We start from the raw sequence: 21,042 nt of genomic DNA on the forward strand, positions 1-21,042 counted from the left end.
TTGCGCTTATTTAAATGCATATGTTTGACAAATATATAACGCACACTTACATCAAGCATGAGGAGAGGGCACTTTTACTGAAATAAGGTCAAGGATCTTTTGCATTTTAAAACAGATCTTAACATTATCAATTTTCAAGCTACAGTGGGTGTGTTAGCCGTGTGAGCTAACACACTAAGCTACTAAGGCACAAGCATGCAAGCAGTGTATGTGTATAAATTTTAACTGAGAATCACCATTTGTTTTTAGGTCGAGCCTGACCAGCGCATGTGCTGCTCTGCAAGCCATGCTGTATTGGAGTATGGAATAGAAGCCCCGCTCACTCTCCGCCTATATTTGACATTGGCTTGTGTCATTGTCCTTTATAAATGCCGGCTTCCAATTCAATAATAGTCTTGTTAGTCCCTCCTTAGTATCAGCTTGTCTTCATTCGTAACCTCCCACAAGGGTTGGCCCTTTTACTTTGGTTGTTACGCTGCATGTCTTTTTAGGTCTTGCCTAGCGTTGCAGTGCGCATGCATTGCTCACTCAGCGAGACATATTGTGAGCGAGGACATTTCAGAAGGGGGCTTGAAGCCCCGCTCCTCATTTTCATTGGAAGGCGTCATCGTTTATGGTAAACGGTGGCTTCCCATTGAAAATGAGGCTTCTTTGTTACCGCCCTTTCGCCTTTTGGGACGGCCCATCCGGACTGTATAGTTTGCTTCACGGCTGTCGTGAAGCAATTTCTTATCTAAAGTAGGCGCGTTATCTAAACAAGCCGTGAAGCAAAGGATCCAGTCCGGATGAGCCGTCCCATAAGGAGACAGGGCGGTAACAAAGAAGCACTGTTTGGAGAGCTTCTTTAAAACCATGTTTCCCCACACGACAAACCAGCGTAAAGAGCGCAGTAGAAATAAATTCCGACCACGTCAGAAATAACTTCTGGGACTACTTTATTTCAATTACCGCACTGCACAGTTACCAGCTGTCACGTAGAGACTGAGTCTCAGGCTAAGGCTCTCAGCCAGACCACAGTTTAATTTCCGGACTTTGCAGCCAGCACAGTGAGGGAGCCTGGGGACTGGTACTGGCTGTGAGAATGGAGTATTAAAGTTTCACCATTTTTAATACTGCTTGTAAGAAACTGGCTCTATCTATACTGCACCAAAGTGAGGTACAGTGTGTATAGATTCCAAAAGTCCCCAGAGGTAGGCAGAGGTTAAAGTTAGATAGAACTTTACTCTCTAAAGTGGTAGCTTGGTCGAGCAGTAAGGCAGTATCAGAGAACAGCGTAAAGCATTTGATGTACACACTCAGAAAGCAAATAAAGTCACACACTCAAGAACTGAACTATAGGCCAATTGTTTTTGTATAAAAAATATCGAAAAGTTTCTTACCTGTCGGTGTAGTTTTGCAGCTTGAAGATCTTTCTGGATTCACTATGCTGTGCATTATTCCGCGATCTTGTGGTTGGGTCCGGATTCGTAGTCTTTTCTTTGTTTTTTTTTTTTTTTTTTTTTGTAGCCCAGGTGGGCGTCGACGTCCACCATTTGGTGCACCTCCCGTGACGTCGTCGTGCTTCCTGCGGAAGTCCCACCTTTGGGGCGCCATCTTCGGGTTCTTTTTTCCCTGTTTTTTTTTTTTTTTTTTTTTTTACCCTAGGCGATTGATTAATCCTTTTGTCCATATTTCTGTACGTATCCACTTTTTTGATCCTATCCATTTCACCCCCTCTTCCTCCAGCCTCATCTTCCTGGCGGAGGTGGGTGGGTTCGCTAGTGAATCCAGAAAGATCTTCAAGCTGCAAAACTACACCGACAGGTAAGAAACTTTTCGTTTTGCAGCGTGAATCTTTCTGGATTCACTATGCTGTGCATAGATTTTGTAGCGGTTTTCCTATTTTTGTGGTGGCTGGGTGGAAGATGATCGCTGGTCGTTGAAAATGTGTTGTAGCACCTTCTGTCCGACCTGTGCTTCCTTATTCATTTGAATGTCCACGCAGTAGTGCTTTGTGAACGTGTGCACAGATGCCCAAGTTGCTGCGAGACAAATGTCTTGGATGGGCGTGTTTGCCAGGAAGGCAACTGTGGCCCCCTTCTTCCTTGTGGAGTGAGCTTGTGGCCCCTCCGTTAGCTCCTGTCCAGCCTGTTTGTGACAGAATTGGATAGTGAGGGCAATCCACCTAGCGATGGTGCCCTTGGTCACTGGTCTACCCATGAAGCTAGTAGCAAAGGACACAAACAGCTGCTTCGACTTCCTGAGTTCTTTGGTTCTTTCAATGTAGTGCATCACCGCTCTTCTGGCATCGAGGGTGTGCAGGGCCTTTTCTGCATTTGTAGTCGGGTTTTGGAAGAAACTCGGTATCTGTATACTCTGATTCATGTGAAACGCCGACACTACCTTGGGCATGAAGTGTGGGTCCGTCCTCAGGACTACCCTGTCCTTGTGAATTTGAATGTAGGGCTCCTGTAGCGTTAGTGCTTGAAGCTCGCTCACTCTGCGTAGTGAGGTTATGGCCACTAGAAAGGCAGTCTTCATCGTCAACATTTGTAGATTGGCCTTGTGAATGGGTTCAAACGGCGCCTTCATGAGCTCCGTCAGAACCACGTTTAAATTCCATGCCGGCGGCGGCAACCTTTTCGGGGGTGCCATTCTTTTGGCTCCCTCCATGAATCTCTTCACCACCTGCGAGCTGAAGAAACTTCCACCCTTCTCACCTCTGGTGTAGGCAACGATCGCTGCTAGGTGCACCCTTAGGGAGCTCGAGCAGAGGTTACTCTTTAGAAGGTGTGTGAGGTACCTCAGCACCGTTGAGTCTCTTGTCATTCTGTTGTGCAGGCCCTTCTTCCTGCACCACACCGTGAATCTCTTCCACTTTGCGCTGTAGCACTTTCTTGTAGTAGGTTTCCTTGCCTCCCGTAGCACTCGCATAGTGCTCTGAGGTAACCTTAGGTGTGCGAACTCTAGGTCTTCAGGAGCCATGCTGCTAGGTTGAGGGTCTCTGGCTCTGGGTGCAGGACCTCCCCGTTTTGCATTGAGAGCAGGTCTTTTCTTCGCTCGAACCTGTACGGATTGCCTTGCGCCATTTCTTGAATCTGTGAGAACCATGTCTGCCTCGCCCACTGTGGGGCCACCAGGATCAGAGTCATGTTGCTGGTTCTGCACTTGTCGAGCACTCTGTGCAACAGGGGTATCGGTGGAAAGGCGTAGGCAAATGTCCTCGACCAGCTTATCCATAGGGCATTTCCCTTGGATTGCTGATCTGGTTGCCTGGACGCGAAGCTTTGGCATTTTGCATTGTGGCGTGTTGCAAAAAGGTCTATTGTGGGAGTCCCCCATCTCCGGAAGAGTTTCTCCGTTTCCTGGCCATTGAACTCCCACTCGTGCGATGCTGAGGTCTGCCTGCTCAGCCAGTCTGCCTCCACATTGTCCTTCCCCGGTAGGTGAATTGCCAGTAGATCTATCCTGAGAGGTATGGCCCATCTCCAAATCTCCTGAGCTAGGGATGAGAGGGGAAACGACTGTGTCCCCCCTTGTTTGTTGATGTAGAACATCGCCGTGGTGTTGTCTGTCTGCACCAACACCCTCTGCCCGCACAGGTGTCTCTGGAATGCCTTCAGGGCTAGCAGTATTGTTTTCAACTCGAGGTAGTTGATGTGGCGGACCGCGTCTGCCGGAGCCCATAGACCCCTCACTCTGAGGTTGTCCATGTGCGCTCCCCATCCCATCTGCGATGCGTCCGTGGTAATGGTCACTGTTGGGCTTGGTGGTGTCAAGCTTCTCCCTGTTATGTTGTCTCTGTTCCACCAAGTTATCTCCTCCTGCACTGCGTGCGTAACAACCACTAGATCCTCCCAACTTCCGTTTGCTTGTGACCATTGCTGTTGCAGCCATTCCTGGAATGGTCTCATGTGCAGGCGTACATTCGGCACCAGCTGGATACAGGACGCCATCATCCCCATCATCTTGCTCACCGCCCTCACTGTCAGAGCTCGCCCCTTCTGGTAGAGCTGCGTCTCCTTCAGTAGGGCATCTGTCCTCCTGTCGCTGGGCACTACTGTACTGTTGAGGGAGTTGATCTGTGCCCCCAGGAAAATCTTTACCTGCTCCGGTTCCAGCGATGATTTTCCCCAGTGGATGGAAAATCCCAGATTTGTGAGGGTGTCCGTTACGCGTTTTGCGTGCCTCTCGCACTTCTCGCGTGAGTTTGCCTTGACCAGCCAGTCGTCCAAGTAGGGGTATACGTGTATGCCCTGCTTTCGTAGGTGTGCCGCTACCGCCGACAGGCATTTTGTAAAGACCCTTGGCGCTGATTTTAATCCGAAGGCCAGGGTTGTGAACTGGTAGTGTTCCTGTTCGATGTTGAATCTTAGAAGGCCCTTGTGCCTTCTGTTTATTGGGATGTGAAGGTAGGCATCCTTGAGGTCCACGGTGACCATGAAGTCCCCTTCTCTTATCTGTGGCAGTACCTCCTGCAGTGAAGTCATTTTGAACCTTTGTGTTTTGACGAACTTGTTTAGGTACCGGAGGTCCAGTATGGGTCTGAGGTCTCCGTCTACCTTCGGAACCACGAAGTAGTTTGAGTAGACCCCTTTGTTGCGTTCCCTGAACGGCACTGTCTCTATGGCTCCCTTTTGCAGGAGTTTCCGTGTTTCTTCTCTGAGTATTGCCAGTTCTTGGGCCGATCTCTGTCTTTCCTTCGGCTTTCTGTTTGGAGGTCTTTTCTCCAAGTCTACGCAGTATCCGTACTGCACGATGTTCCGTATCCACTTGTCTGTGGTTATGCGCCGCCACTCCTGAAGGTAGAACCTCAGCCTTCCGCCTACCGGTGACGTATGCTCGTAGGCTCTTGGATCTTCTCTTCCCCCTGATGACACCTTTTTGCGCCTCACCCTTGGGGGCCTGACGAGGGTGGGCGTCTTCTTGCGTGCTGAGTCACTTCGAGGAGGGCTGATCGCCCCCTCTCCTCCTTTGGCCACGTCCGTTCCCTCTCCCTCGAAAGGACTGGCCCCGAGGTTGATATTGCCAGCTTTGCTTCTGCTGACTTTGTCCGTGACCTTCGCCCTGCTGACCTTGTTGGAACGCCTGGTGCGACGTCCCCTGTTGGCTTCCACCCCTACCGTAGGGTCTCCTCGAGGGATTTCCTCGTCTCATTCCCCTCAGCTGCAGGGCCCCCATGGACCTCGCTGTCTCGTTCTCCTTCTTGAGCTGGGTGAGCTTCTCGTCCACCGTTGCTCCGAACAGTGTCTCTCCGTTGAAGGGAGTGCCCAGGATGTTGTTCTGCACTTCCGGTTTGAATCCCTAGATTCTTAGCCATGCATGCCTCCTTTCTGTGACCCCTATGGCCATGAGTCTTGCTGAAGTCTCTGCCCCATCCAACGCCGTCTTTATACAGGAGTTGGCGATGTTCTTGCCTTCATCTACCAGGTGAGAGGCTCTCTGGCGGTATTCTTCGGGGAGGTGCTTTACTAGCTCCCCCATTTCATCCCAGTGTTGGTACTGGTGTCTATTTAGGAGTGCATTTGAATTCGCCATGCGCCAGTGCATTGCGGCGTTCCTCTCGACCTTTCTGCCTGTGAGGTCGATTCTCCTGCTCTCTTTATCTGGAGGTGGGCCCGAGGTTGCTGGCACGTTGGCCCTTCTCCTGGCCGTGGAGGCAATGATGGAGTCTGCGGTGACGCTACCCTTGATGTAAGGTGGGTCCAGGGAGGAGTGTTTATACTTTTTCTCTGTCCTGGGCGTGATCGACCGACAGGTGGCAGGCTCCTTGAAGGCTTCTCTCCCCTGGTTCATCACGCTTTGTAGCATGGGGAGGAACTGGCTCCTAGTCTGGATGGGGAGCAGTGTTTCGACGAGAAAATCTGCTTTCGGCCTCTCCTCGTCGAGCTTGACGCCGAAGGCCATTGCTGCGCTCTTCACCACCATATTGTACACCCCGATGTCGTCTGGTGGCGAAGGCCTCGAGGGGTACGTGTCCACGGCCTCCTCCGGGTTTTCGGTGTCGAGATCTTGCCATTCGACGTCGTTGCCGGTAGATGTCGCCGATTCGAAGAACGATTGTTGGTCTTCTTCCTCGGCTTCTTCCTCATAATAGGGCTCCTCTTCCTCTTCGAGGTCCCTTGTCAGCCCTTCGGCGTCGAACTCCTCCTCGACTTCGACGACGTCCGCCGATGAAACCGTTGGAATCTTGAATTCCTTCATCCTGGCGTCGAACTCCTTCTTCCTTTGAAGGATGTTCTCCATTTCGGCCTCGAGCCGCCTCTTCTTTTTCTCCATTTCGGAGATGCTTTCGGCGTCGACCGCGGGCCTTTTCGATGAAACTTGCGTCGACGTCGAACGTTCTTTCTGCGTCGATCGGCCCGTTTCATGGGATGATTTCGACGACCCTTGCCTTTCGGCGTCTTTCTGCGCCAGGGAGTCCTTTTGTAAGGATCCGCTGGGCCTTTTGTCCGAAGTTCCCCCTTTGGACGTCGAAGTTTTCGGCGCCGGGGCTCCCTTCGTGGACCTTGACTCAGTTTTTCTCGAGTCACCCTCGTGTTTGAGGTGTTTTTTGATTTGCGCTCGACGATTCTCTTACCTCGTCTTCTTTCTTCTTGTCGGTCTCTACGACCGTGAAGTTTTCGGCTGCCTCGGCGACGTTGTCCTCGTCGTCCGTGTCGAGGCCCAGCGCGTAGAGTGTCGGGGGTTTTCCTTGGCCCTCCATGTTGGCGTTGGCTCTCCTCTGCCTCTCTCTCACCCTGAGTGTCTTCGGCGCGAAGACTGAGCAGGCGTTGCAGTCGATACTCTGATGATCCACCGGTAGGCAGAGGTTGCAGACCGGATGCAGGTCTTTCTGCGCGAACTTGTGGTGGCAGTTTGGGCAGAACTTGAATGGCGTCTTGTCCATTTCGCTCAGGGTCTCTGAGCGTGCATTCTCCAAGGTTGTCGAAGAAAAAGGCTCGCTGGTCTTCGTCCTTCGCGTTCCTGTCGAAATCTGTTCTTTCCTGATGTCTTCTCTTGATTCTATCGATGAAACTCGCTTTTCTTCCTTCTTCCTCCGAGTGAACTTCTGGAGCTTCCCGATGACGATCCAGACCCAACGGCGGAAAAAAGAATCTGAAGATGGCGCCCCAAAGGTGGGACTTCCGCAGGAAGCACGACGACGTCACGGGAGGTGCACCAAATGGTGGACGTCGACGCCCACCTGGGCTACAAAAAAAAAAAAAAAAAAAAAAAACAAAGAAAAGACTACGAATCCGGACCCAACCACAAGATCGCGGAATAATGCACAGCATAGTGAATCCAGAAAGATTCACGCTGCAAAAACTGTTGTTTTATTTCTAGAACCAAGCAAGCCTGGTACAGGTAAACATAAAAATACTTTACAGTAATAAATTACTTGTGTGAAGACATCTCAAAATTGCTGTAGAAATTATACTGGTTTTGGTTTACAGTTAAGGAAGCAATTTGCAACACTAAGCAGGTATAGTACATTCAAATGAATGGGCTTTTTCAATAATTGCAAGTAAGTAACTTTTACGATACTTTTTCTAACTCAGTGCTGGATGCCCAGATTCCAAAAACCTATAGGGGTTAAGCCCAACGGACCGGGGCCAGGTAGGGCTATTCAAAATTCAGAACACAAAAACAACACACTCTGTTCGGTACTCCATGAGTAGTAGGAGTGTACGGTAGTACGGAGCGGGTTCAATGTTGTGTGTTCTGGATGCCTAGATTCAGCACTGGGACATTTCCTGAAAACAGTTGAGAAAATGAGTTTAGGTTATTGTTACGATTTTTAAAGAATATTTCAAGTTTTCAAAACTCCACACTTCGTAATTTTTTCAAAAGAAAATGGTCAATGTTATTTTATGGAAGAAAAACAGGTTATCGGTTTGCAGGTAAGTAAACGACTGTGGAAGTTAAGGTTCTGGGGTTAGACTCAGGGGTCCCCAAGGGTCAGTGATGCACTGTTGCACCCTCAGAGGCAGTAGGGCGGCCGGGTGCAGAGTGTTGAGGCCCAATGTTATCCTATAGAGGATAGAGTGTCTCCGGTTGGTGGGTGCTGGCTAGCAGGCCACACGGCTGTGGGAGCAAAGCTCCTAGGGTTCAGGTCAGAGCAAAGGGGGAAACAAGTAGGCACCAAAAGTGCACCCTCAGCGGCACTGGGGCGGCCGGGTGCAGAGCGCTGTTTCGGTATCGGGTGCCCTGTGGTTTTCTTTGGAGATCCTCCGGTTTGAAGAAAGGCTGCATGCTCGGGGATAAAGACCTTTTGGGTGCGACCACCACTTTGAGGGGTAGGTTGGGATGTCGTGGGTTGGCTAGGCACCACTGGTTCGGGCACACAAGGCCCTGGGGCGTCAGGTGCAGGGGTGCCTTTTCGCGTCAGATTTTCTTACCCGCTCTGGTCGCGGTAGGGGGAGGGGAGGTTCTTCTGGTTTGAGGCTGCAGGCGTCATCTAGAGGCTTGAGGCAGGTAAGGGGTCGCCGGATTTCGGGTCAGGATCGCCGGGGGGACCTCCTCGTGGTGTTGGTTCACTCTAGCTCGGGTCGGGGTCAGCGGGTGCAGAGTGTGCTGGATTTGCGGTTCCTGGCTGGGACCAGAAGCTGCAGTTTAAACACGTCCGGTGTTCTCGGGAGATAGAGTCCTTGAAGTGAAAGCAGGCAGGTCCTACGGGGTTTGTGAGGTTGCTGGCTGCAGGACACGCCTGGATTTCGCAGGAGCAGGTTCGAAGGGAGACAGGCCTGTAGGGCTGGGGTCAAGTCAGTGGGCGTCGTCCTCTTGTCAGCTCTGCACAGCTCTTCGGTCCTTCTTATCTTCTTTTCTTGTGGTTTCTAATCTGAGGAAGCAAGGTTCAGGGTGCCCCCAAATACTAAATTTAAGGACGTTACAGGTAGGTAAAGGGCAGCGACCAATGGGTCCTTTCCCTGGGGTGGGTACACCCCCTATTCTGCCACTCTCCTGTGGAAGGGGGGCAGGAGCCGGTGCCTGGTTGGCTGGGTCCCCCCCATCCTCAAGATGGTGAGGACTCGAGGTTGTGCTTCACCTCGCCTCGCCCACCTGAGGGGTGGAGCTGGCAGAGGTGGGCACACATCCCTTCCTCACTTGTTTTTCCCGCCTGTTCTCCCGCCCAAAGTGGGTGGTAGAACCAGTGGGGACCAGTAGCTGAAAGCAGCAAATTGTCTGGAGAGGCTCACAAAGGCGGCCTGCCTTTGAAGCCTCTCCTTCGTGACCCCTGCCCATCCTGGGGGAGGAGGCTTGGCAACTCATCCCAGTATGTGCATTGTTTCAGGCCTCCGAGAGCAGCAGGCTCTCGACCCAGGGGTCCAGAAACATGTCTGGTGGTGGTAGCCTACGCAGCCACTCAGTCAGGTCACTAGTAGTTGGTCGAATTTCAGGGGGCATCTCTAAGATGCCCTCTGTCGTGCATTTTACATTAAATCTCACACTGGCATCAGTGTGGGTTTAATGTGCTGAGAAACTTCCCAGTCTTCAGTGTAGCCATTATGATGTTGTGGAGTTCGTAATGCCAAACTCCCAGCACCATATACTCTTAATGGCAACACTGCACTTACAGGGCCCAGGAATGGACTTGGGCACTGTAGGGGTACAGGGCTCATGCACCTGTACCCTCACCACTGGCACAGGGCACCCAGCTAGAGGGGTGACTGATGTATGCCAGGGCAGTGGTTTGTGGGCATGGCACTCAGGGATGTGCGCCATGTCAACTCTTTGTTTTGTTCTGCACCAAGACACACAGCCTGCAAAGGCAGTGTGTGAGGGTCAGGGTACAGGACCTCTAAGGGTGGCACAATAAGTGCTGCAGCCCTTAGAGGCCTTCTCTGGTCACAGTGCCCTAGGCACCAGTGGTACCATTTACCAGGGCCTGACCTGTGGCCAGTGATGCCAATTGAGTTTAGACTTCAATGTAGGTTTAGGCAAGGAACACATGCCCTGGGTACCTGATTGGCAGGAGCCCAGGACACACTCAGTCAAAGTACATCAGCAATTCAGCAAAAAGTGGGGGCATACCATGCAAGAAAGAGGGCATTTTCTCACACTGCGCTGTTAAAGCGACCTCAGTTTCTTGGCTGCGGGTGCATACATGAGCCTTGTATCCCCTCCGAGCCTTGGGCTGCATTGGGGTGGGGTGGGGGGCGCCCCAGGATTACAGTGCATGTAGCGTGGCCACATGATGGCCCCTCCGGCTCCCCTGCACAATAGGCCCAGTAAGATGCGCCTGAAGGCGAGGTCTCCGTGCAAAGGGCGGTCCATCTGTAACCAATGTGTGATAAAACGCCAGACTAGTGCCAGCATTTAGTGAACGGAAGCGGTCAATAGAAAAAACAAGTTTTATTCTACATACCTTGGGGGAGGGGCGAAGGTTTTTGTTGGTAATTGTATTTAACAGCGCTGTGTGACTGTCACTCAATCTTTCTTGTTGGAAACGGCGAATGCCGTTTTAACCTGTATGTCCATGGGTCTGTTTGAAGTTAATTGCATATTATTGCTCCATAGCGACCGTAAGTGGACAGCACGTGTGATAAACATTGGGCCACAACAACCCTTTTATGGCTTTTAGGAGGAAACCAGAAGGCTTCGATTTATCGCGTATTTTGTAGCTCTATTTAGGACCAGAAACAGCTTCGTAGCGCTTCTGGTCGTGCCTATGGTATGATTGCAATTTGTGCTGAGATCGCAGGGCTGCAGACCTCATGTAATGCAAGTTTCTGTTATCTGGGCGGTTCACAGCTGGGGTAGAAATTAGGAGTATAGCGCCTCTATGAACACGGGAGCCCCATCAGGGTGCGGGAGGTTGGGCAGAGCCCGTGTCTGTCGGACCTGGAATACCATGGGTGAATTCGGAGTTATCATTTTAGTCTATTGCATTCTGGGAGTTGTAGTGGTAGCTGACAACCTTTGAAACGCATCGGTCAGCGGGAGGGGGAGCTATTACCTTGGTTTTGAAGGCAATGCCTGGGAGTGGGCATGTGGACATGGTGTCATCTGGTGTAACCTGCTGCAACCCCTGTGTGCTTGTTCTTTTTCTTTTAATGCCACCCTTTTGTATGTTTTTGTGGGTGGTTTTTTTAAGTTCTAATTTATTTAAGGTTGAATTTTTGCACCTGCTGCTTCGCTCCCACTTATGCGATTGAAGGAAGTGTGTAGTAGCGACAGAGCTGCTGGCCTTAGGAAGGTGAGAGCTGGCTGCTGCTGATGGCGCTCTCATTTCACCAAATGTGTTATTCTGATCAAATTGTTTGACTGCCTGGTGCTTTGAGTTGCCAATGAGGAGAAAAACGTGCAGGCTGCTGGCTAGTAACGAATAGTTTCTTACCTGTCGGTGTAGTTTCGCAGCTTGAAGATCTTTCTGGATTCACTATGCTGTGCATTATTCCGCGGTCTGGTGGTTGGGTCCGGAATCGTAGTCTTTCTTTTGTCTTTTTTTGTTTTGTAGCCCAGGTGGGCGTCGACGTCCCACCATTTGGTGTACTTCTCATGACGTCGGCATGCTTCCTGCGGAAGTCCCACCTTGGGGCGCCATCTTCGGGTTCTTTTTTCCCTCTTTTTTTTTTTTAAACCCTAGGCGTTCTTTAGTATTTTCCTTTTTCAATGTATCCACTTTCAGTATTCTTTTGTTCTTTTATTCACTACCTTCCACCTTCCTCTCCTGCCTCATCTTTCTGGCGGAGGTGGGTGGGTTCGCTAGTGAATCCAGAAAGATCTTCAAGCTGCAAAACTACACCGACAGGTAAGAAACTATTCGTTTTGCAGCGTGAATCTTTCTGGATTCACTATGCTGTGCATAGACTTTGTAGCGGTTTGTCATCTTTGTGGCAGCTGAGTGGAAGATGAGCGTTGGTCGTTGAATATATGTTGAAGCACCCTTTGGCCTACTTGTGCTTCCTTGTTCATTTGTATATCCACGCAGTAGTGCTTAGTGAACGTATGCACTGAAGCCCATGTTGCCGCCAGGCATATGTCTTGAATGGGTCTGTTTGCCAGAAAGGCAATTGTTGCTCCCTTCTTTCTTGTGCAGTGGGCCCGTGCCCCCTCCGTTAGCTCTTGCCCTGCCTGTTTGTGGCAGAATTGTATCGTTAGTGCGATCCATCGCGCGATGGTGCTTTTCGTTACTGGTCTACCCAGGAAGCTGGTTGCGAAGGACACAAAAAACTGCTTGGTTTTCCTGTGCTCCTTTGTTCTCTCGATGTAGTGCATCACCGCTCTTCTAGCATCTAGAGTGTGTAGTGCCCTCTCTGCGCTTGTGACTGGGTTTTGAAAGAAACTAGGTATTTGTATAGTTTGGTTCATATGGAATGTTGACACGACCTTAGGCATGAAGTGTGGGTCAGTCCTCATTACGACTCGGTCCTTGTGTATTTGGATGTAGGGCTCTTGCAGCGTTAACGCTTGCAGTTCGCTCACTCTGCACAGCGAGGTAATTGCTACCAAAAAGGCTGTTTTCATTGTCAGCATTTGTAGTGAGGCCTTGTGGATGGGCTCAAAGGGCACCTTCATAAGTTCCGTCAGGACTATGTTGAGGTTCCATGCCGGCGGCGGAATCCTCTTTGGTGGCCCTATCCTTTTTGCCCCTTCCAGGAATCTCTTTACTACTCGTGACGTAAAGAAACTTTCTCCCGTCTCACCTCGTGTGTAGGCCACAATCGCCGCTAGGTGGACTTTTAGCGAAGACTAACATAGTTTGGCTTTTAGTAGATGCGTGAGGTATCTTAGCACCGTTGATTCCCTTGTCAACTTATTTTGCAGTTTATTTTTTCTGCACCACAGTGTGAACCTCTTCCATTTTTCCCCATAGCATTTCCGTGTGGTCGGTCTCCTTGCCTCCCGGAGCACTCGCATAGTGCTTTGAGGTAGCTTAAGGTGTGCAAACGCTATGTCTTCAGGAGCCATGCCGCTAGGCAGAGGCTCTCTGGCTCTGGGTGTAGAACTTCTCCGTTCAGCATAGAGAGTAAGTCTTTTCTTTTGGTGAACTTGTGTGGTGGCCCCTGTTCCATTTCCACTATTTGCGAGTACCATGTCTGTCTTGCCCACAGTGGTGCCACTAGGATCAGCATCATGTTGCTGGTCCTGCACTTGTTGAGTACCATGTGTATCAGTGGTATTGGTGGAAAAGCGTAGGCAAATGTTCTTGACCAACTTATCCATAGGGCATTCCCCTGGGATAGTTTTCCTAGTTGTCTGGATGTGAAGTTTTGGCATTTTGCATTCAGGTGTGTTGCAAACAGGTCTATTGAAGGTGTGCCCCACCTCTTGAATAGTTTTTGCGTTTCCTGCCCATTGAGTTCCCACTCGTGGGATGCTGAAGTCTGCCTGCTGAGCCAGTCTGCTTCTACATTGTCCTTCCCTGGTAGGTGTATGGTAAGCAGGTCTATTTTGAGCGTGATGGCCCATCTCCAAATTTCCTGTGCCAGGTTGGACAGGGAGAACGATTGTGTCCCTCCCTGCTTGTTTATGTAGAACATAGTTGTAGTATTGTCCGTTTGTATCAACACCCTTTGGTTGTAAAGTTTTTTCTGGAAGGCCTTCAGTGCTAGCAGTACGGTCTTTAATTCCAGATAGTTGATGTGTCTGACCGCATCTGCTGGAGTCCACAGACCCCTCACTCTGAGCTTGTTCATATGTGCTCCCCATCCTATCTGGGATGCGTCTGTGGTGATGATCACTGTTGGGCTTGGTGGTGTTAAGGGCTTCCCTATTGTTATGTTCTCCCTGTTCCACCATGCTATCTCTTCTTGCACTGCGTGTGTTACAACCACTAGATCCTCCCAACTTCCGTTTGCTTGTGACCATTGCTGTTGCAGCCATTCCTGGAATGGTCTCATGTGTAGGCGTACATTGGGAACTAGGTGAATGCATGACGCCATCATCCCCATGATCTTGCTCCCTATTCTCACTGTCAGAGCTCGCCCCTTCTGGTAGAGGCGCGTCTCCTTCAGCAGGGCTAGTGTCCTTTTCTCGCTGGGCATCACCGTTCTTTTTACGGTGTTGATCTGTGCCCCCAGGAAGATCTTCACTTGTTCTGGTTCCATTGATTATTTCCCCCAGTGTATTGAGAACCCCAGCTTTGTTAGTGTTCTTGTGACACGCTGTGCGTGTTCCTCGCATTTTTCGCGTGAACTTGCCTTTATTAGCCAGTCGTCGAGGTAAGGATACACGTGAATCCCTTCCCTCCGCAGGTACGCTGATACTGCTGCAAGGCATTTGGGTGAAAACCCTTGGTGCGGACTTTAGACCGAATGCCAAGGTTGTGAATTGGTAGTGATCCTTGTTGATGGTGAACCTTAACAGATTCTTGTGCTGCCTGTTCATTGGGATGTGCAGGTAGGCATCTTTGAGATCCACGGTGGACATTAAGTCTCCGTCTTTCATTTGTGGGAGTAATTCTTGTAGGGATGTCATTTTGAATTTTTGCGTCCTTACGTACTTTTTTAGGAATCGTAGATCCAGGATGGGTCTTGGTGTTTCGTCCACCTTTGGTACCAGGAAGTAGTTTGAGTACACTCCCTTGTTCCTTTCTTTGAATGGTACTGGTTCTATGGCCTCCTTTTGGAGTGGCTGTAGTGCTTCCTCTACGAGTTGTGCTAGCTCTTGTCCTGAGTGTTCCCTTCTCTTTGTTTGGAGGTCTCCTTTCCAACTCTATGCAGTATCCGTACTGTATGATGTTGAGTATCCATTTGTCTGTTATTTTTCTCCATTCTTGGAGGAAAAATCTGAGTCTGCCGCCCACCGGTGTTGCTCGTAGGCTTGTGGTTTGTATAACCCTCTTTTGTTGGTTCCTTTGTGCTCTACCCTTGGAGGGATGTTGTGGGTGAGCACTCTCCTCCGTGCGAAGTCACTTTGAGGCGGGTTGGTCTCCCCCTCTTCTTCCTTGGCCTCGTCCGTTTCCCCTACTGCGAAAGGACTGGCCCCGAGGCTGGTACTGCCAGTTCTGTTTCTGCTGCCCCTGATGTCAGTGACCCTCGCCTTGCTGGCCTTGCTGGAATGTTTGATGTGACGTTCCCGGCTGGTTTCCTCCCCTTCCGTAAGGTCTCCGTGTCGGGGTACCTCTTCTCATCCCTCTGAATTGCACGGCCCCCATGGACCTCGCCGTCTCATTCTCTTTTTTGAGTTGGGTGAGTTTCTCATCGACTGGTGCCCCGAACAGCGTTTCTCCGTTTAAAGGGGTGTTCAGGATGTTGTTCTGTACCTCTTGCTTGAATCCTGAAATTCTGAGCCAGGCCTGTCTCCGTTCAGTGATTCCTTTTGCCATCAGTCTGCTTGATGTCTCTGCCCCGTCCAACGCTGTTTTAAGGCATGAATTTGCTATATTCTTCCCCTCTTCCACTAGATGCGAAGCTCTTTGCTGGTATTCCTCGGGGAGATACTTGATGAGGTCCCCCATTTCGTCCCAATGTTGGTACTGGTGCCTGTTCAGTAGTGCATTGGAGTTCGCCATGCGCCAGTGCATTGCCGCGTTTCTCTCTATTTTTCTGCCAGTGAGGTCCATCCTTCTGCTCTCCTTGTCAGGAGGTGGTCCAGAGGTTGCCGGAACATTGGCCCTTTTTCTGGCTGTAGATGCGATAATGGAGTCTGCTGTGACAGATCCTTTGATGTATGGAGGGTACTGAGAGGAATGTTTATATTTTTTCTCTGTTCTGGGTGTGATGGATCTGCATGTTGCAGGGTCCTTGAACGCCTCCTTCCCCTGGTTCATGACACTCTGAAGTACGGGGAGGAACTGGCTCCTAGTTTGGATGGGGAGCAGTGTCTCGAGTAAAAAGTCCGCTTTCGGTTTTTCCTCCTCTAGTTTCACGCCAAAAGCTGCAGCTGCGCTCTTTACGACCATGTTGTAAGCCCCAATATCATCTGGTGGTGAAGGCCTCGAAGGATAAGTCTCCACAGGCTCTTCTGGATTTTCGGCGTCGAGGTCCTGCCATTCCAGGTCTTGCGTCGTCGACGGCGCCGAGCCGTAGTTCGATTGCTGTTCCTCCTCTTCTTCTCCCTCATAGTATAGATCATCTTCCTCTTCTTCGGGAGTTTTCGACTACTCTTCGGCGTCAAACTCGTCCTGTTTTTCGACCTCGACGATAACCGTCGGTGGTTTAGTTGGGATTGTGAATTTCTTCATCTTCTCGTCGAACTCCTTCTTCCTTTGAAGGATGCTCTCCATCTCCGCCTCGAGCCTTCTCTTTTTCTTCTCCATTTCGGAGGCATGTTCGGCGTCGAGCGCTGGCCTTTTCGACGGAGCTTGCGTCGACGCGACCTTGTCCTTCGTCGAACGCCCAACCTCGTGGGCCTGTTTCGACGAACTTTGTCTTTCGGCGGCCTTCGGCACCTGGGAGTCCTTCTCGAAGGATCCGCTGGGCCTTTCGTCCTTGGATCCACTCGCGGTCGTCGAAATTTTCGGCGCCGGTGTTCCTTTCGAGGACTTAAGACTCTGGTTTTCTAGAGTCAGTCTCTGTTTTTCGGGGCCCTTTCGGGGTTTTTGTGCTAGACGTCTCTCCTACCTTGTCAGACGTTTTCTTATCGGTCTCTGCGACCGTGAAGTAATCAGGTCCCTCGGCGACGTTGTCTTCATCGTTGGTGGAGAGGCCCAGGTCGTACAGAGACGGGGCCTTCCATGTTGTAGTTGGCTCTCCTCTGCCTCTCTCTCACTCTGAGTGTCTTCGGTGTGAAGGCGGAGCAGGCGTTGCAGTCTTTGCTCTCGTGGTTGACTGGCAGGCAAAGGTTGCAGACCGGATGTTGGTCCTTCTGCGCGTATTTGTGGTGGCAGTTACGGCAGAATTTAAAAGGTGTTTTGTCCATTCCTGCGCTCAGTGTCCCTGAGTGCGCATTCTCCGTTGGACATCGAAGATCGAGGTTTTCCTCCTTCTTCGTCGTCCCGGCTCGATGTTCTTCCTGTCTGTAGTCTCCTTTAATTTTCCTTCGATGAAACTCGTGCTCTTCTTCTTTCTTCGTTAAAAAACTCTGGAGCTTCTCGGTGACGATCCAGACCCAACGGCGGAAAAAAGAATCTGAAGATGGCGGCCCAAGGTGGGACTTCCGCAGGAAGCATGCAGACGTCACGAGAAGTACACCAAATGGAGGGACGTCGACGCCCACCTGGGCTACAAAACAAAGAAAGACTACGATTCCGGACCCAACCACCAGACCGCAGAATATTGCACAGTATAGTGAATACAGAAAGATTTATGCTGCAAAACCTCCCTTTGACTTTAGGCCCCTTTCAGTCCCCCTAAGGGCCTCAGAGCAGTGTCTGAACGGACGTATCGAAAGTTGAGGGGGCCCCCCTGCAAGGTACACTGAGGGGCCCCCGCTCCGGAGGTCTCAGCCATGAGTACTGTGCTGAGGGGGTCCCCTGCAGCTCGGTGGACCCCGCACTGCGGGGGCTTGTGTTACACGCCTGGCCCCATCACCTCTCCTGCCTCATCACAGCTCCTGCCCCATCACTGCTCCTGCCCCCATCACTCTCAGTGAACAACATTGGCAAATTACACAAGGCCACAAGTTCCCGACAGTACTATGTTTGGGGAAAGCTCCACTGTAATCACCAAGTACGATCTACTGGCTCCAAGTGAGTCACTGGCCTCCAAGGCACTGACTCACACGATATACTAAAGGCAGACGGCGCATTGTCATTCGAAAGGGGATAATCAGCCTAGTCAGAATGGCAATGGGCCTGTCTACAGTCTGTGTGAGCTCAGTGGGGGGCTGCTGCAGCCTCTCGAGTTCAGCAGAGAAGTGCGACCTGGCCCCTGAGAACTTTTAATCTACTGGCGCTTCTCAGGGGAATAGCACAGCTCACTGTAATTGATCTCCAAAATTACGGACAAAAGGCGTCCGTAAAAGGAATGATTACAGACAACGCACATGACACCAAAATGACAGACGGTCCGTGAAATTTACGGACGGTTGGTCACTCTAACGGAGAGTTAACAAACTTTTCAAACAGCTCAGTTTGGAATGTTAATAAAAAAATAGGTCTGAAAGTAGAGAGGATAGTCATATCCACAGATTTTTTTAAATAAAAGCATATTTCCATCTTGGCAGAAGTTCAGGAGAGGCCAGAGACTTATTACAAATTTCCGAGAGTTTCGGGGTCACAAGACCTATAGCAAAATGTAAAAACCAGGTGGGATATTCACAAGCAAGTGGCGGAGAGAGGCGTTAGCCTTCTTGGCTTAACGCCTCTCTCCGACACTTCGGAAACACAAGGCTGCACCATATTCAAAAGGGTATGGTGCAGCCTTGCGTTTCCCCCTGCGATGGCGCTAAGTTTCACAACTTAGCACCAACGTAGGCACCCTTGCACCAGAGTGCAAGGGTGTCTGCAAGCAGGGAGGTTTGTTAATGTGCAGGAAGGTGTCCCTTCCTGCACATAAACAAACCTAAAATGCCAGTTTGTAACTAACATGTGTGCTGATTTATGCAGCACACACGTAAGTTACAAAACGGCATGTTTAAATAAAGGTTTATGTACAGGAAGGGACACCTTCCTATACATAAAGAAACCATGGCATTTTGCTTTTTCCATGTGTGCTGCACAAGGCAGCAATCATGGAAAAAGCAAAAACAAGGAGAAATAAAGCATTTCTCCTTGTTTCGCCAACTTAAGACCAGGGTTTTCCTGGCCTTAATTTTGGCGCTACCTCCCATTTACGCTGCCCTTGTGAATAGGGGGCTGCGTCAAAATGATTGGGTGATGCGGTGGAACACCCACCACAACATCCACTGCACGCCCCTTTCACGCTAAACACTGCGTGAAAGGGGGCCTTATGCACAAGGCAGAGTCAAGCCACGTTAAGTGGCTTAACGCTGCCTTGTGAATAAGGCAAGGCCTCTATCACCACCAGAGCGTCACTGAAAGTGACTGTGGTGGTGACAGAGGCTTGTGAATTTGCCCCCAGGGGTGCAAGGGTCGGAAGGTGAGCCTGATTTAACAGTATTCATTGGGGATCTTGATGTGTCTGTAGTTATAGGAGGATATTCCGTCAAATATAATCTAGGCTTATAGGAAGTAACTTGACCCCCTGAACTTTCACAAACCGTTGCAGTCTAATCAAAACTGAACCACATTTTTAGGATTTTATCCTTAAAAATATTGTCAAATCATTACATACTTCCTGAGAACGATTGATTGAGTTGGAGCATCATTAATATGCATATTGTGGAGAGTGTGTTTTTGTATTTTATGTAGCACTGTCATTTAAGAGTACATTGGGATGGATGAAAACAGAGTAAGAGATCAGGTAAAGAATTGGCAATCTAAATCATGTAAACTAGACCCAAAAAAATACATATATTACATAAAGGACCATCAGCAATAAGTGTCCATATTATCTTCAGTTTTCATTATGTTTTTTAGCCTTACCCTCCCCCAGCTCTATAGAAACTGATGGCTCAGCTAACTTACACTGAAAGCAACCCATGGATATGTATCATGTATCCACGACCCATAATACCACACTTTTCTTTCCCTCTGCAAATCGAAACGGTGGATTAATTTTCATTTAGTTACAGTGCAGCATGTGCAAAAAAAAAAAAAAAAAAAAAAGAGGCAAGACTGAACAACCAGCACTTTGAATGACATGAGTGCAGACGCCGGGTTATGTCACACGCACCACAACCATAGCTGCCAAGGTTTCAGACTGCTTATGTGCTACATTTTCATAATTCTAGGGTAATTATGAGTGACATTCAGCGAATAGGAGTGACACTTTCTCACGGGCAAAATCAAGGAATGAAGTTGAGGGAAACGTTTAAGTAACAGAAACTACACCCATTTGAGCAACAAGAAACTCTAAGATCTTAAAAAGGCTTGCAAAGCACCTAATCTTACTGCAGACAGCGACTCACTGCAATGCAGAGCTCTCAGCTGTACTAACTTTACTTATGAAGCTGAACACAATTTTGTGCAGGCTGAAGAGAGTGCGATTGCTGCAAAGTAGAGCCCTCAGCCATAGCTGCCAAGTTTTCTGCTGCCTCATAAGTGACATTTAAATGTTTTCAGTGTCCTCATGGGTGACATTCCAATACCTTAAGTCACACTATGTGCGAGACTTCATTGCAAGAACAAATGCATTATCTCACCCGCATTGAATTATAGAAATGACTTTTGTGTGCAATGTAATGGTCTAGAAACTCCCATAATAGAGATCAACATCTTTCATTTGCTCATTTAAGGGCAATATTTTAAATCCTTCTTTTTTAAATTTTTAAAAGAGTTTGTTCTGAAGCAAAAACAGAATGGTGTTGTTTAGAAACAGCTTGAGTTTGTGTTCCCTGCCCTCTGAAAATGTTGAAATTTATACAGTATGGTGACGAGAGGGGAGCAATGTACAGCAGGCAAGAGAAAAACAGTGCTGTTCTATTACAGGCCAGCATAATCACTAAATATGTGCTAATCTGCCCAGTAGTTCTGTCCTAGCATTGCAAGGTGATGGTTCAAATTTAGGTAACCGGGTAAAGGAGCAGTGCTTTTCAGAGTGCAACTTCAGATAATGGAAATAATTGCCACCTTGAGAGATCAGCACACTTGCTAATCGGAACCAGCTGGATGCACTGAAGCTGGTCTAGTTCTCCCCACTTTTTCTGTCCTATTTCCCTCATCCCATTCTCTCACTTGCTCTCTCTTCCCTTGCTCTTTCATCCACTCTTCCTTTCTCAAACTTCTCACTGTTAGTTTTTCCTCCTCTTCCTTTCTCTTCTCTGCATGCTCCTTCCTTGTGCTTCCATCCATTCTTCTCCTTTCTCACACTGTTCTCTCTGCCTGCTTTTTCTCCTTAACTTTTATTCCCTCCCCTGTATTCTCTGGTCATCTGTCTTCCCTCCATCTACTTTCTTGTTTCTTCTATATGGCTCTTTTCCACTTGATTTCCTCTTTTTATTGGTTCACCTTCTTACTTTCACTTCTTTCTTTTGTTGCACACTTTCTCTCTCACTCCTCTATCCTCACTGTCTTTCTCTCATGCTTACCTAGTTCTGTCCTCTCCCCTCTCCCTTGATTCCTCCTACATCTTTTCTTTCTCACTCCTTTAGTCTACTTGTGCAGCAGTGATAGCATTGCTCACTATAATCTGT

General features: G+C 49.4%; 2 protein-coding genes across 7 annotated transcripts in view; both read right to left on the reverse strand.

The window, feature by feature from the left end:
• Positions 1 to 21,042, reverse strand: part of LOC146871802 (STE20-related kinase adapter protein alpha-like) — a 302,580-nt gene that overhangs the window by 81,771 nt on the left and 199,767 nt on the right. The window lies entirely within an intron of this gene.
• On the reverse strand, positions 1,638 to 13,642 carry LOC146871803 (uncharacterized). Its single transcript, XM_085599778.1, has 2 exons — positions 12,249 to 13,642; positions 1,638 to 1,791 (listed from the first exon to the last, which is right to left on the reverse strand). The coding sequence occupies exon 1, from the start codon at positions 13,612 to 13,614 to the stop codon at positions 12,655 to 12,657; it is 960 nt and encodes a 319-aa protein (XP_085455904.1). The 5' UTR covers positions 13,615 to 13,642; the 3' UTR covers positions 1,638 to 1,791; positions 12,249 to 12,654.

This window comes from Triturus cristatus, chromosome 1_1 (genome assembly GCF_964204655.1).
Source record: "Triturus cristatus chromosome 1_1, aTriCri1.1, whole genome shotgun sequence".
NCBI lineage: Eukaryota > Metazoa > Chordata > Amphibia > Caudata > Salamandridae > Triturus > Triturus cristatus.

What these genes read in the sequence shown, in the direction of transcription:
- LOC146871803 (XM_085599778.1), bottom strand. Translation starts at nt 13,614, where the DNA reads ATGGGGAGCACATATGAACAAGCTCAGAGTGAGGGGTCTGTGGACTCC.